At 54.9% G+C, this 15,375-nt stretch overlaps 1 protein-coding gene across 6 annotated transcripts in view; it reads left to right on the top strand.

Annotated features, from left to right (window-relative positions):
- The first annotated feature begins 2,102 nt into the window (after positions 1-2,102).
- HIF3A (hypoxia inducible factor 3 subunit alpha) overlaps positions 2,103-15,375 on the top strand; it is a 29,068-nt gene continuing 15,795 nt past the window's right edge. For 3 of the 6 annotated variants that reach the window (XM_073886729.1, XM_073886726.1, XM_073886730.1), the window contains exons 1-7: positions 6,635-7,277; positions 8,214-8,359; positions 9,994-10,078; positions 10,361-10,473; positions 10,613-10,821; positions 12,494-12,600; positions 12,813-12,960. In XM_073886729.1, coding sequence (XP_073742830.1) covers positions 7,004-7,277; positions 8,214-8,359; positions 9,994-10,078; positions 10,361-10,473; positions 10,613-10,821; positions 12,494-12,600; positions 12,813-12,960 — 1,082 coding nt within the window. In that variant the 5' untranslated portion in view covers positions 6,635-7,003. Of the gene's footprint in view, positions 2,162-5,770; positions 5,941-6,634; positions 7,278-8,213; positions 8,360-9,993; positions 10,079-10,360; positions 10,474-10,612; positions 10,822-12,493; positions 12,601-12,812; positions 12,961-15,375 lie in introns of those variants that run through there. The other 3 variants (XM_025849723.2, XM_073886727.1, XM_073886728.1) reach the window with 3 other exon arrangements.

The raw sequence follows: 15,375 nt of genomic DNA, 5'->3' as shown, positions 1-15,375 counted from the left end.
CCTCCACACCATTATAGTCTCTGTCCAGAGTACTTTTCCCTAGCCCTCTCTTTACCTTCCTAACTGCTATTCATCCTATTCATTCAGATGTCTCCTCCTTAGGAAACCTTTCTTGAGAGGCTGGGTGAGACACCTGCACAGAGCTCCCATGGTCCCTGGTGGCTCAGATCAGTCTACATTTTAATAACAAAAAGGTCTCTGCTAAACTTCCGTTCCAGGAACAAACCTTGTTTCTCGAGGCAAACAAGAACACATCCATTCAGCAAAAATGGGAAACCATTTCAACAAACACATTTCCCCTATTGCCTCAGCTGCCAGGAAGCACCGAGTGAAGCTTCATGCTAACCTAGATCATAGATGCCTGGTGCATCCATACGTATTTGTAAATTCTGTTTCGATGTGTGTTTAACAAGTGCCAGTTTTCCTTGGGTCCTGTAGATCCTCACATGGCTCTCTGCTGTGTCTTGCATAGCCCCTACTTCTTCGTGTAGGATACTGCTTCCCCAGCAGCCCTTTCTAATTTAGGCCTCTTGTTTTCTCATACTCCACATGCCTCCACACTGGAGCGTGGGAGATGTTTTCTCTGTTTATCAAGATTCTTTCTTTTGGGTGAAAGCAGCTGAAATTAATTCACACCAATCTAAGCACAAAGTAAATGAATAAAGTAATATTTAACAACAACAGCAACAGCCAAAAAAGCCCATAATGGTTCTGAGATTAGAGTGAAGTTCAGGTACGGCTGGATCCAGGTACCCAAGTGCTGATGTCAGGACCGTCTTTCACAAATTTTCATTTCTGCTTTCTTCTGTATAAACTTTCATCTCATAAAGCCTCTTCTTTCCTGGTGACAGGCTCACCTCCCACCAGCTGGGCAACTCCAGTAGAAATAAAGAACCTTTTTCTTTAGTTGCAGCAAATGTCTCAGGGTTGGTTCTCACTGGCCAGGTTAGGTCACATGCCTTCCCTGAACCAATTACTGTGACCAAGGAAACAGAATAAACTGATTGGCTAGGTTGGGATCTTATGTCTCTGGAGCTGGTGCGGTGAGGGTTATGGCCAGCCCTATTCAAATTTAATAGAGTGAGAGCCGAAAGAAATGGTTCCCCACAAGAAAGCTGAGTGAGGGCAAAGCTGGGGAGGGCAAATCCTAGAAACTTTGGCTATAGTATCCTTTTCCCTGTCCAAAGCTGCATCCAGAATACCGGTCCCCTGTGGATTAGTAAACCGTCCCCTACACACACACACACACACACACACACACACACACACACACACACACTCGGTTCCCTAGCCAATCCTAATGCTTTAGCCACTCCTTGGTGACCTTGTACCTCTCTCTTCTTACTTCACTAGTAGAAAGATACCATTTCTCTGCTCTTTTAAAAAGTAGGTGTGTTTGGGTTTTACATATTTACTTGACATAACTTAATCATTCAACAGTGGGAACTTGAAAAGGGAGTGAGGGAGGCAAGGAGGTGGGGCTGGGGTACAAAGGGTGCCACACTGGAGGAGCGGGGTGAGGTGGGGGGTACTGGCTGCAGGGATGGGGGCAGAGGGGCTGCGGACCGAGAGGGAATGGTGAGATACAGAGGGGGAGGGATTGTAGAGCTGCGGTAGGGGTGGCGAGAAGCGGGGGTTCTCCGTGGATAAGGACGAGGAGATGGAGGAAGCAGAGCTGGGCGACTTGCAGGGGGTGGGACTGGTGGTCTGAGGGGCCCAACCGGGGGTGGGAAATGGAGGGGTGGGCCGGGGGTGAGGGTTAAAGGGTGCGGTGTCAGGTCAGAGTGAACTGGGTGGTTCGGGAGAGGGCTGGTGTCGGAACTTGGCGAGAGAGGCTGGGCCAGGAGGCGCGGCCCGCGGACCTTGCGGGCGACACTGCCGAGGAAGCCCGCGGCTAGGGGTGTGGCTGGGGGGCGGTGTACGCCGCGGTATTCCCCCCCCCCCCGGGAGTTCCAGGTCTTCGCCTCTGGTCCCGCCTCTTTCTGGGAAGTGACACACCCGTCGTCCAACCGGAGCCGCGGGCCGGGCGCGGCGCAGCCAACGGCGCGGCGGGGGGCGGAGCTGGGGAGGGGGCTCGCTGGGCCAGGGGAGGGGGCTAGGGGCCTCGAAGGGCTCCGGAGCGGCGACGGCGAGCCATGGCGCTGGGGCTACAGCGCGCAAGGTACTCGGGTTCGGGGCAGGAATGATGGGAAGCGGGGGGCTCTCCTTCCAGGGACCCCCCGAGCCGGGTGGGGGATGCACGGGTGCAAGCCGAGGACGCCCCGGGACGCGCGGTTGGAGGCACATCCCCGGCGCACCCTCCACCCTACGGGATTGCAGGCAAGGGGGATTTCCCCAAGTCCCCGGCTGCCCCGCCCCGCCCCTTTAGCCCGGAGTGACTTCAGGGTGGTGATCCCCAATTTCCTGCTGCTCCGGGTTCGCTTTCCCTCCAGGTTAGGGTCCGTACGGAATTGGGGGTGCTTGTGTTCGAGTAGTTCCCGGGCTTCTGCGGAAGGCATTCTCTTTCCACGTATTGAACCTACTGGCCTCCGAATTCCCAGAATTGAGGTTGTTCCTTGCCACGGGACTCTGGGGATCCTAGGGTATATGGGGTAACCGCCAAACTAAGCCTTCCCAGATCCAGGGAGTCCCTTGGAATGGGAAGTCAGATTCTGAGTTCAAGAGCAGAGAGAGATCCCCTATAATTGGATGCTCCCTGACAGTCTCTCAAACCTTGGGTTCCTTAGAAATAAGCAGGGAGGGGGTCCCCTTTCAGCAACTACCTGGGACCGTTCCCAGGGACCTTTTTGTATCCTTTTGAAAGGTAGAGTCACCCCTTTTAATAACAGAGAAACAGCCTGACCCACTTCCCAAAGTCTAGCCCCTTATCTCCCTCTCCACCCCCACTCAGTGCCTGTGACTGTGGACAGGGGCACACCATCCAAGCCTTATTTGGGGAATCCCCCATGGAGGGTGCTGTGCCTGATTCAGTGCAAGCCTTGATGGGAGCACCCCCTGCCGAAGTGTTCAGCTGGGTCCTACTGGCCAGAGGGTAGGTTTCTGTGATCACCTCCATCTGCTGAGTGCTCTGGGTCCAATGCCAGGGGGTCTACCTGGCCATGTTTTCTTGGGGCCCTGGAAAATCTTGCAGGCCCTTGGTTTCCCTTGTCCAATCTGAGGCATCCAGGAAGCCTCACCCCCTTCCCTCCTCCCTGGCTTCCCAGGTCTGATTGGGTCTGTCCACACCCCCATGTTTTTTAGTCCCCCCTCCCCTGCTGTTCCCCCCTTCAGTTCTATTCCAGTCTCTGGCTCTGGGCCTGCCAGGGAACTCCATCCCACCCCTTCTGGGCCAGTCTCAGCGCAGCCCCTCCCAGCGCCCCCTCCTGGCTAGGTGGGGGCCCCTCTTGGCTGAGCTGGGGCGCTCCCCCCCTCCCCACCAAGGCCAGCCCTTTCCTGTGGTGTCATCCCAGTGCTGCGCACCACCCACTCATAACTCGCACCCGGATCCTGGCCACGCTCCGTCCCCTCCTGCACCCCTAGGATGGCCCTTGGGCCAAAGGGGGCCTGGGTGATGGTGAGTGGGCCCCCGTACCTCCTCACCCCTTTCCCTTCTTCCAGCTCAGGCTTACTGCCATCCTACCCCGGGCAGGGATGTTCTTGGGAAGTCCCTGATGGGTATAAGGGCCCGGGTGCCCCCCAGATCCGAGGGTTCCCAGAGAAGATGGACTTTGGGTACAGGTACCCCACTGGATTACCATGTCCTTGGGAATGAGCAGAGGCAGAGGCAGAGAGACTCCTCCTGACTGACCCCACCCCAAGTCCTTTCTCAAACCCAAACCCTGCTTCTGGACAGCCTAAGGCCCCATAGATCCTCTATACTTTCTTCAAGACCCCCACTACCCGCTCAGTGTCAGAAGAGAGAGGGCCAAGAGCAGCCCTGAATGTGGCTCAGGGTCTTCCTACTTTCTCCTTGCCTTTGCTCTCTGGTGGCAGTTTCTTCAGAGGTGGGCTTCTCCCTCTCTCGGTTGGGCGGGGGGTACTGGGCCCCAGCCCCCATTCCCAGGCCTCACTCTGGGGCCTCCAGACCCTGGCCCCGCCTTCTGTTCTCTGCTGGAACACAGAGGAAGGGTGGCAGGGTTCCAGCTGCACGTCCCAAGCTGGGCAGGGTGCCAGGGGGCTGGACCAGGGCTGGGCATGGGGCCAGCTGGGGAGGCTGGCCAGCTGGGGAAATCCGGAGGCAGCAGAGGTGGGACAAGGGGAAGGCACTGAGGCCACCGGGCAAAGGAGGGACAGGGCAGGGGCCCCTGGGGTGGACGTGCCCACCCAGGCATGCACTTAAGAGCAGAGGCCCTAAAGTCAGGTTCAGATCCCCGCTCATCTGCTTCTTGGGTGGGTGGCCTTGGGCCAGTGACTGCCTCTCTGAGCCTCAGTGACATATCCTGGAGAATGGGGGGTCATACCTCCCCTCCCTTGCACCACATCAAAATAAGGAGCAGTGAGGGAACCGATCTTTAGGGGCAAGATACCCCACGGGTTGCAATAAACTGTGCTCAAGTCAGACAGTGTTCTGGGTAGAAGTAGATACAGCATGGGACTCACTGAGATGCGTGGAACAGAGTTGCACTGTGTGGTGGGGGGGGGGCCTGATTACCAGCTGGGTTACTTGGGCCAGTGATGCCATTGCTCAGAGCCTCAGGTTCAGGCCCTGTGAAAGGGAGACCACTTTTCCTGCTGCATCGGGCTATTGAGAGGATTTAAGGGGGTCTCTAGCTCCTTGAGTGCTCAGTACAGCAAAGCGATCATGATGATTACTCTCATGATGCTTTGGTCTACTTCCAGGGCGCCTGTGTGAAGGTCTTGTACACACACCACACCACGGGGTTACCACCAAAGCCCACAGGTCTCTCCAGTGCGCAGGAGACTCCGGAGCCTTCCGTCCCTGATGTCGACAAAGAGGGAATAATAAAAAGTTTAGCCTTCTCATGGCACTTACCAATTGCCAGGCCCTGTCCTAAGTCCTTGACGTATATGAATTCATGTAATCTTTAAAACAACCCTGTGGGGTTGTGTCGTTATGCTCAGGGAAGGCCTGCAATTTGTCCCAAAGTAACACAGCTCTTACGTAGTGGAGTCGAGACTGGAACCCTGCTCTGGGCGAACTCATCCCTGCTCAGTTTAACGAAAGAAAGGCTGGAGACCCAGGCTTCTCTGAAGCCAGGACTTCCTGTCAGAAGAACATCCGGAGGTCAGGCTGGGAGCTGGAAGGAGGGTCCCGTGCAGCCACCAGCTGGCTCCTTCTATGGAGGGAGAAGTCAGCCACAGAGAGGATTGCTGAGCCCAGCTGCCCAGGAGGTGGGGGGCCGGCCCCACCCCCATCCCCCACTCCCGCTCCCACTCCCTCTTCCCTCTGTCTGGGCCCCCGGCTCGGGGAGGCCCGCCCACCCCCACCCTCTGGGCAGGAAGACAAACAGGGCTGGAACAGAACAGGACAGCACGGAATGTCCTCTGGGCAGAGTAGGGCTGGAGGCCCCTGCCTCCCACCAGCCAGGAGGGAGGGGATGGGGGTGACTGCTGGCTCCCTCCACCCCTCCACCCAGCCTGCCCCCTTCTGTGCCTCCCACTGGTTGCATGGAGTTTTTTCCATCTGCAGCCTGACAGGACAGTCCCCTCCCCTCTCCCCATCAGGCCTGTGGGTGGGGCTGCAGGTCTCCTGCTTGGCCCCGAGGTTGATGCCATCCCCAGGAGTGGCCTCTGGTTTTTGGAAGGGACAGCCTCCCTTCCTAGAGTTCTGCTTCCCCGGGGTGGGTCACAAGGAAGGGATCAGAGAGAAGAAGGAAGGCTTTGGAACTGCACTGCCCGAGTTCAAATCCCGGCTCTGCCAGTACTAGCTTTGTGACTTTTTGGGCAAAGGACTTTACCTTTCGGAGCCCCGGTGTCCCCTTTGTGAAGTGGAAATTTAAGGTGCGTCCTGGGATTGAATGAGTGCACGCAGGCAGAGTACTTAGAACAGGGCCAGACCCATGCATGCTCAGCAAATCGTAACTGCTTATTAACGGTTTTATCAATATTATAAATATACAGAAGATTATGCATACTGTACTATATGTAATATACTCCGGTTTTTTTTTTTTTTTCAAAACCTGTTGTTTGGATTCAGACATTTAAGACAGTGAGAAGCACTAACCTGGAGATAAACCCAGGGCCATAGAACAGAGAAAACTGAAGAGCTCAGGCAGACCACTGTTCAAACCTGCCTTCACTCCTTAGGAGCAAGCACTACAACCTCTCTGTGCCTTGGTTTCCTCATCTGTTCAATGGGGATATCCACGTTATTACCTTCTTTCTGGGGTTGTCTGAGCTCTTAGTGGGTTAATGTAAGTTACCCACTTGGCACAGGGCACTGATGGAAAAAAGCTGGATAAGTGGCAGATATTTCTGACAAAACAGTCCTCATCCCTCTTCCCCTCCCCCCCATCCCACATTTGAAGCGGATTAAAGGGTAGGGGTGAGTGGTTAGCTGTTGGCTCCAGAGAACACTAGGGTTGGTTTGCTGTATGACATCGGCAGGGCCCCTGTTGGTGGGTGGTTGGACTTTGAGATCTGTGTTCTAAGATTCTGAGGATTCAGCTCAGCTGAGGAGGGGAAAGGGCAGGAGAGGGGGTTCTGGGAGGCTGGAGGGCAGGGGGCCCGGAGGCTGCTGACATCTTCATGTTCCCTCCCTTCCCTGGCTTGGGGCCAGCTCGGCCAGCCCCCTCCCAGCAGGAGGCCTCCCTGTCCCCCAGGCGTCCCAAGCCCGGGGAACAAACAGCAGATAAGTCAGGGAGGGGACCGCGGGCCCCGGGCACGCCTTAGAGAGCGAGGCGCTGGGGGCAGCCTGGGCTGGCGCAGGGACAGATAAAATCTGCGGCTAGGAGCTGCCCCGGAGTATAACCCTCGCAGGCCCAGAGAGCTCCGGGAACTCAGCTCCGGGCCACACAGCGAGCCCTGCACGGTCGCGGCCCTGCCCTCTGGGAGCCCGGGCCCCATGTGGCAGCGCCCCACGTGCATGTCCCATCCAACTCTTTCCCTTCCGGGGGCGCCGCCAGTGAACGCTGCCGATGCCCGCAGGTCGAGCACGGAGCTGCGCAAGGAGAAGTCCCGGGATGCGGCCCGCAGCCGGCGCAGCCAGGAGACCGAGGTGCTGTACCAGCTGGCGCACACGCTGCCCTTCGCTCGCGGGGTCAGCGCCCACCTGGACAAGGCCTCCATCATGCGCCTCACCATCAGCTACCTGCGCATGCACCGCCTCTGCGCCGCAGGTGAGCCCCGCCCCCGGGAATTCCCACCTCGACAAGGCCCCGCCCCTTCACAGATTCCCGGCGGAGCCCCACCCCCTGGGAGCGGCTTCCCTGGCGAGGCCCCGCCCCCCTCGCTGGTCTATCACGTGCGAGGCCCCGCCCCTTGGGAAGCCCCACCTCCTTCGGGTTGGCATTCTAAGGAATTGGAGGCCCGCTAACTCCCTTGGGTGCTTCAACCCGTAGGATTCGGTCCCCAGGGAGACCTTCTTGCAGTAAATATCCCTGCGAGGCTTAGCTGCCCAATTTTTAATGACCACTTGAGAGAGTCCCCTCCCTAGCTCCCTAGGTCTGCCTCCCCTCCCCTCAGTGCCATTCTCTTGAATTCCCACCCAGTTAGAATTCTACCCTGCAGGGGGCTTTCATACACACACACACACACACACACACACACACAAACACACACAGCCCCCCTTGGAATCCCCGAGACCCTGAAAAGATTTTATTTACAAGGTCACCTGGGAGTCCCTGCTTTATTAGAATTCTGCCCATCTACAAGGTCTTGCCCCAAGAATTCTGAAATTCTGAACTCCTGGGAGGCTTGCCCCCCGCTTAGAATTCTGACTCCCTCTAGCTCCTGGCCCCTTAAATTTTGACCCCTGGGAATCCCATCCTTTTAGAGGTCTGTCCCCGTAGCAGGCCCACCCCCTTAGAATTTGATTCTCATGGGAGACCCCCACCTCCTTAGAATTCTGTGCCCTTGGGAAGCCCTGCCCCCTGAGGATTATAATCATTGGTGGCCCTGCCCCCTTCCTTGGGACTCCCAAACCACTGGCATATATTCTTGCTCACCTGGGGGCACCTGCAAGTTCTTCTGAGTGAGGGAAGGCAGAGGGAGGCTAGCCAGGGTGGCTCCGTGGCTGACTAGAGACACTCCATCCACCCTGATGCGGACACCAGGGGAGTGGAACCAGGTGGGAGCAGGGGGCGAAGCTCTGGATGCCTGCTACCTGAAAGCCCTGGAGGGCTTCGTCATGGTGCTCACTGCCGAGGGAGACATGGCTTACCTGTCGGAGAATGTCAGCAAACACCTGGGCCTCAGTCAGGTGAGAGGAGCTGTCTGCTTTGTGCCTGGCCCTGTGCAGGTGATGCCAGGATACAGAGGTGACCGAGACTGCCCTAGCCCTGCCTTTACAGGGCTCACAGCACAGAGGGGAGACAGATGTGTCACCAGACAGGAAGATGCAGAAGGGTCAGGGCTGGGATGGGGCAGCCTAGGGGGGCCCTGTGAGCCAGGGGAAGGGGGTTACCTGAGCCAGCCTCAAGGGGGAGTCGAGGGCTTCCTGGAAAAGAAGACATCTGAGCTGAAACCTGAAGGACTTAGCCAGTCAGAAGTTATGGGGAATGGATGGGAACAGAGAAGACTGGGAATGTGCATGGCTGAGGGAACAGAATATGCAAAGACCCAGAGGTGAGATAAAACAGAGCATTGGGGGGAAATAAAGATGTTTATCCTGGCTAAGTGCAGAGTGCAGTGGGAAAGGTGAGAGAAAAAAGTCTAGAGAGGTCAACAGAGCTGGATAATTTAGGACCAAATTAGGTTTATTGCCAGGGCACTGGGGAACCGTGGATGGATTTTCATCAGGGGAGAGGCTGTGAGAGAGGCAGAATCGGATTTACCATTTGAAAAGCTCCCTCTTGGTTCCCACAGAGGTAGAGTTGGAGGGATAAGACTAGAGGCTGAGGGTCCATCCACAGGGAGGGGTGCAGGGCCCTGGTTGGGAGAAGAGGAGTGTGAGCAGCGGTCTGGGGACAGGAAGGCAGGAGACACAGGGGAGAACTGATTTCAGCAAATCCATACAGCATGCCCCACAGGAGAGTTATTGTTCTTTCTCCTATTTCACATAAATGGGCTCCATAGTTGGCATCTATTCCTTTCTCCTTCCTTGTTATCCCACTCCTGGTACCAATTTCTCTGTTAGCTTGAGCTCTTCTTGGGTTCAGAGAGGTGAATGTCCCAAGGCCCCAAAGCTAGGAAGTGGCAGAGCCAGGATTTGAATCCAGCTACAGGAGGTGCCGTCAGAGGAGAGAGATCCCTCTCCACCGGACTGTGAGCTGTGGAGGCCCCCTCCTGCCAGCACCATGCCCATTTCCTGAATTAAAACAACCTGCCGAATCTTTGGCTTGGCAAACAGTGGGATCTGAATGGGGTCTCACCTCAGGGCCTTTGCACTTGCTGTTCCCTCTTTTCAGAACACTCCAGAGAGCCACATGACCACCTCCCTGGCTTGGTTCAGCAATTTGTTTAAATATCACCTCAAGACACAGACTCTGACCACGGCCTCTAAGATAGCATGCCATCATTTCATGGCCTTACGCTAGTTTTCTTCCTAATACTTACCATTTTGTTTTATATCTGTGTTGTTTTGTTTTATTTGTTTCCTTATTGACCATCTACCCTGCTAGCCAGTAAGCTCTGAGAGGCAGGGATTTTGTCTGTGTGGTCACAGCTCTGCCTACCCATCTGGAAGGGGGCCTGGCTATAGCAGGTGCTAAAGCCATGGTTGCTCAGTGAGCGTGTGAGTGAGTGAATGAATGAATGAACGAATGAACAAATGAATGAATGGACTAGTGAAGTAATCCAGGCTCGTGAATCAGCACAGGGATGGTGAGGATGGGAAGGAGAACTCCGGTGAAAGTGCTCTTCCTCCCAGACACCCTCTGCTTCCCTCCCTGGCAGCTTGAGCTCATCGGACACAGTATCTTTGATTTCATCCATCCCTGTGACCAAGAGGAGCTCCAGGACGCCCTGACCCCCCAGCAGAGTGAGTTCCTCAGAGGCCTCTGACCCTGGTTATAGAAGCTGAGGCTCCACCCTCCCCTCAGCATATCCCCTCCTCCTCTGGACGACTGGACTGAGGAAGATGGAAGAGGGGACATGGCCCTGCCCTGGGGTATCTGAAGGAGCATTCCCTCCCCGTGGGGGCCGCTCCCTGGTTCCAGGTCTCAACTCTGGGGAATGAGGCTGGCGGGGTGCTGGAGGGAACTGGGCCCTGTCCAGAGCCTCCTGGTGACCTGCTCACCCCCCTCCCCGTGGCCCTCCCCAGGCCTGTCCAAAAAGAAGCCGGAGGCTCCCACCGAGCGGTGCTTCTCCTTGCGCATGAAGAGCACCCTCACCAGCCGCGGGCGCACCCTCAACCTCAAGGCGGCCACCTGGAAGGTGGGCAGGGCCTGGCCTGGAGGAGGGTAGAGGTTTCTCCTTCTCAGCTCCCAGTGGGGCCCCCAGAGACATACCTCCCAGCCCCATGGGAGCCCCAGGCCCACGTGCATCCCTGCCTTGCCCCCCTCACCCCAACCAGGTGCTGCACTGCTCTGGACACATGAGGGCCTACAAGCCCCCTGCACAGACTTCCCCAGCAGGGAGCCCCAACTTGGAGCCCCCCCTGCAATGCCTGGTGCTCATCTGTGAAGCCATCCCCCACCCGGGCAGCCTGGAGCCCCCACTAGGCCGGGGGGCCTTCCTCAGCCGCCACAGCCTGGACATGAAGTTCACCTACTGTGATGAGAGGTGGGCAGGAGCCCCGCTGCCCCCCCCACCCCTCCACTGGCCCGGCTCCTCTTCCTTTCTGCCCAGGGTCCCTCACTGGTTCTTCTTCCGCCCCCTGGTTCTCCCTCTGGTCCATCTCCATCTCTCTCTGATGCCATCTATCTCTGTCTCTGTGGCTGTCCGTCTTGGCATTCTCTGTGGGTCTTTTTACCTTGGGTTCTCTCCCTGTCCCCTTTGAGTCTTCATTACTCCCTCCCTGTCCTTCTGTTGCTTTCCTTAAATGAGTCGGTGCGCCTAAAGCAGTTAGCGCAGTGCCCAACACGGAAGGCAGCACTCAGCACACTGTCCTTATTCATCGCCCCCCCCATCCTTCCCTTTCTCTCTCCTTCTCTTCCTCCCTCTCCCCCTCTCTCCCTTCAGCCCTTCATGTTCCTGCGTCTTCCCTCCTTCCCTCGCCCTGGAGTCATGCTTGGGAGTGGCAAGCCTGGGCTCCGTCAGCTCGGGTTTAAAGCCTGGCTGTGTACCCTTGGCCAAACGCGGGCGCCTCTCTGCACCGTGCTCTCCTGGTCTGTCCTGTGGAGTGAAACCAGAACCTCCTTAGAGCAGTTGTTCTGAGCACCCAGTGTGTTGCCTGGTGCAGAACACTATAGAGCTGTGTTTAAAAAAAAGAAAAAAATTTTTTTTTATTCAGTGGGGCTCGAACTCATGACCCTGAGATCAAGAGTCACATGCTCCACCGACTAAGCCAGCCAGGCACCCCCAGAAGTGTATATTTTTAATCATTATCATCATTATTATGTCTTATTTTATTCATTTCTTCCTATCTTTCTTTTTCTGGTTTTCTTTCTTCCTTTCTCTTCCCCCGCTCCTTTTCTCTCTTCTTTTTCTTTTTTCTTTTTAAAGACTTATTTATTTATTTTGAGAGAGTGAGAATGAGAGAGAGAGAGAGAGAGAGAGAGAGAGAGAGAGTGCACATGAGAGGGGGGAGGGCCAGAGGGAGAAGCAGGTTCCCCGCTGAGCAGGGAGCCCGACGCGGGACCCGATCCCGGGACTCCAGGATCATGACCTGAGCCGAAGGCAGTCGCGTGACCAACTGAGCCACCCCGGCGCCCTCTCTCTTCCTTTTCTTTACTCGCCCTGTCCCCATCACGCCTGTCCCTTTCCTGCTGCGTCTGTAACAATCACCACAAGCCAAGGGGCTCAGCACAACGCACGTTCACCGTCTCAGCGCTCTGGAGGCTCCTTGCCTTAAACACTTCTGGAATCTTCCTACATTCCTTGGTTTGGAGCCCTTTCCTCCATCTTCAAAACCCATGGCCCTGCCATCTGCCTCCACAGAACGTGTCCTGTTCTCCGAATCTCTCTGTAAGGGCCCCTGTCGCCACAGGGGGCCCATCTGGCTTGTCCAGGTGAAGCTCCACATCTCAAGACCCTTCCCTTAATCAGCCCCGCAGAGGCCCCCCCCCCCCCCCCCGCAGAGGTCGTAGTAGTCACAGGTCCCCGGGATTAGGAGGCGGACCTCTCCGAGGGCCATTGTTCAGCCTGTCACAGTCCCTTTTCTCTTTCTTACTCTCCCTTTCTCTCTGTTACAACCCTGTCTGTCTCTGTCTTGCTGGCTTCATCCCTGTATCCCCCAGCCCCACCCTCCACCTCAGCCAGTTGAACTGACCGGGCCCCACTGCACCCACCCCAGGATCGCGGAGGTCGCTGGCTACAGCCCTGATGATCTGATCGGCTGCTCCGCCTACGAGTACATTCACGCTCTGGACTCGGACGCTGTTGGCCAGAGCATCCACACCCGTACGTGAGACTTCCTGGCACTCTGAAACCAGCTCCCCAGCTCCCCATGCTCCAGGGAGCCTCCCCCCACACCCCGACTCCAGCTCCCTGCTCCCCACGCCCCAAGGAACCTTCTCTTCCCTGGTCCCTGGTACCCAAGCCCCTGCCCCCAGCGCCTTTTCTCCCCATCTGCCCCTTCTATGGCCCTGACCCCTCCCCGTCCCCCTCCCCAGTGCTGAGCAAGGGCCAGGCAGTAACGGGGCAGTATCGCTTCCTGGCCCGGAGTGGTGGCTATCTGTGGACCCAGACTCAGGCCACAGTGGTGTCAGGGGGCCGGGGTCCCCAGTCTGAGAGTATCGTCTGCGTCCACTTCCTGATCAGGTAAGTGGGAGGGGGTGTGCGTGGGTCTGGTCTGCATGGGTGTGGTTAGGTGTGTGTGCGCACACATGACTGTGAGAGGGAGTGCTCACATGGCCGTGTATGCAGACCGTGTGTGACTGGGTGCACACAGGTGTGTCTGCATGTACGCACACGTGCGTGGGTGTGTGTACACCCACGCACGTGTGCGTACTGTTCACTGAAATTGAAAAGTACTCTATATCCAAATTAAAATAAGAAATCTAGCAGAATCATGGGGGCTTTTTTGCTTTTTAAAAATTGAAGTGTAATTTACATATAATAAATTCACTTCTTGCTCTACGGTACTATGAGTTTTGACAAAGGCGTGGGATTGTGTAATCACTTCCACAATCAAGCTATAGAGAATCACCCAAAAATATTTTGTCATAGTGAATCCCACCTCCCCTAACCACCCCTCACCCCCACCCCGAGTCCCTGGCAACCACCGAGCTGTTCTGTGACCCCTAGCATTTTGCCTTTTCCAGAATGTCATGTTCACAGAATCCTGCAGGATGGAACATTTTGAGTCTGGCGTCTTTCCCTTAGCATAATATATTTAAAATGGATCTCTGCTGTGTGTATCACAGTCACTCCTTTTTAATGTTGAGTGGTGTTCTACGGTTTGAATATGAACAGACCAGAGTTTGTTTATCCATTCGCCAGTTGGAGGACATTTGGGCCGGTTCCTATTTCGGGTGATTACGAAAAAAAGCTACTGTAAACATTCTCATAGAAGATTTTGTGAGGTCATGTTTTCGTTTCCCTTGGATAAACACCTAGGCATGGTCAGTGTATATTTAACTTCATAAGAAACTACCAGGTCATTTTCCCAAAAGCCTGCACCATTTTGCCTTCCCACCAGCAATGTGAGGGTTCCCGTTCTCCTGCATGGCTGCCAGCATTTTGTGTTGTCTGTTTTTGTCTTCTTTGCTTTTAATTTTAACCATTCTAATGGATGTGCAGTGGTAAATCACAGGCTGTCCTCCACTGCATTCAGCATATTAGAAGTTTTTCACCATGACAACATTGTGACAAGGGGCAGCAGATTAGCACAGAAAACAGAGAATTACAGCTTTTCTTTGCAAATTATCTTCCAGGACATGGTATCAATTTCTAAAGCCTTAGGTGTTTCCCTACTCCTTTTTGATCAAGGACAGATTCTATTTGAAGACGGAAGTGGGGACGGGAGCCTGGGTGGCTCCAGTCAGTTAAGCATCTGGCTCTTGATCTCAGCTCAGGTCTCGAGATCTCACAGTTGTGAGTTCAAGCCCCATGTTGGGCTCCATGCTGGGTGTGGAACCTACTTAAAAAAAAAAAAAAAGCGGGTAGCAGGAATATCCATAGTCTTTGTATGGCACAAGAAAACAAGACTGATCGTCTGTGGAATGTTCTCATTTTAACACCTTTCCAAATCAGAGTCTGAATAACTTGTCCACATAGCAAGAGGGGCCTCGCCATTGTCACTGCGAAGGAGAGGGGACCTGCCCCCGCCTCTTCTGGAAACTCCTTTTATTCATTGTGGAGATTTGCCTTTCTATGGCCAGGCCCTGTGGTTTCAGTCTTCTGTACTCTAAGCAAAGAGCAGGCCCGGAGCGTTCATCTTCATTTGCAGACTTGGGTGAAGAAGGAATAGCTTACTTAATTACAGTGAAATAAGGAGCGTATGGTATTAATTGTCCTTGTTATGTGTACGTTATGTGGTGTGCAGTTGTGTGGCTATTTGTGTGTGCTCAGATGCTTATACTTTGTAGTATAAAAACTCCTCCCCTTCCAGACCTAAGCCTCCCTCCATTGCAGTGAGCAATTGCTTTATAAGAATAAAACTCATTTACACAGGGCACTGCTGAATCTTCAGCACCTAGAACAGCGCCTGGCACCTAGTAGTTGTTCAATAAACAAGAATCGCAAATACTTACATAGAGCTCACCATTTGCCAGGCACAGTTCTATGCATTTTATGTGTATTAGCCCACTGAGGCCTCCTAATAACCTGGGGAGGAGGTATTATTATTTTTTTTTTAGATTTTATTTACTTATTTATTTAAGAGAGAGAGAGCATGAGCAGGGAAGAGCATTAGAGGGGGAGTAGTAGACTCTCTGATGAGCAGGGAGCCCGATGCGGGACTCGATCCCAGGACCCTGGGATCATGACCTGAGCTGAGGGCAGACGCTTAACCAACTGAGCCACCCAGGCGCCTGGGAGGAGGTATTATTATATTGCCTCTTTACAGAGGAGGAAAATGAGGCGCAGAAAGGTTCAGCCACAGGCTCGAGGTCACACAGCTTCTAAGTGGCACGGCTGGGATTTGACCCCAGGCTGCTGGCTGTAGGTCCATTGCTCTTAGCCACCAGACAGTACTAGTTGTCTAGGACATGTTTATGGAATGAACGAATGAAT

The sequence above is a fragment of the Callorhinus ursinus genome, unplaced genomic scaffold (genome assembly GCF_003265705.2).
Source record: "Callorhinus ursinus isolate GAN/ISIS: 27379988/994484 unplaced genomic scaffold, GSC_fseal_2.0 scaffold71, whole genome shotgun sequence".
NCBI lineage: Eukaryota > Metazoa > Chordata > Mammalia > Carnivora > Otariidae > Callorhinus > Callorhinus ursinus.
This window is presented reverse-complemented; position numbering and strand designations above follow the sequence as displayed.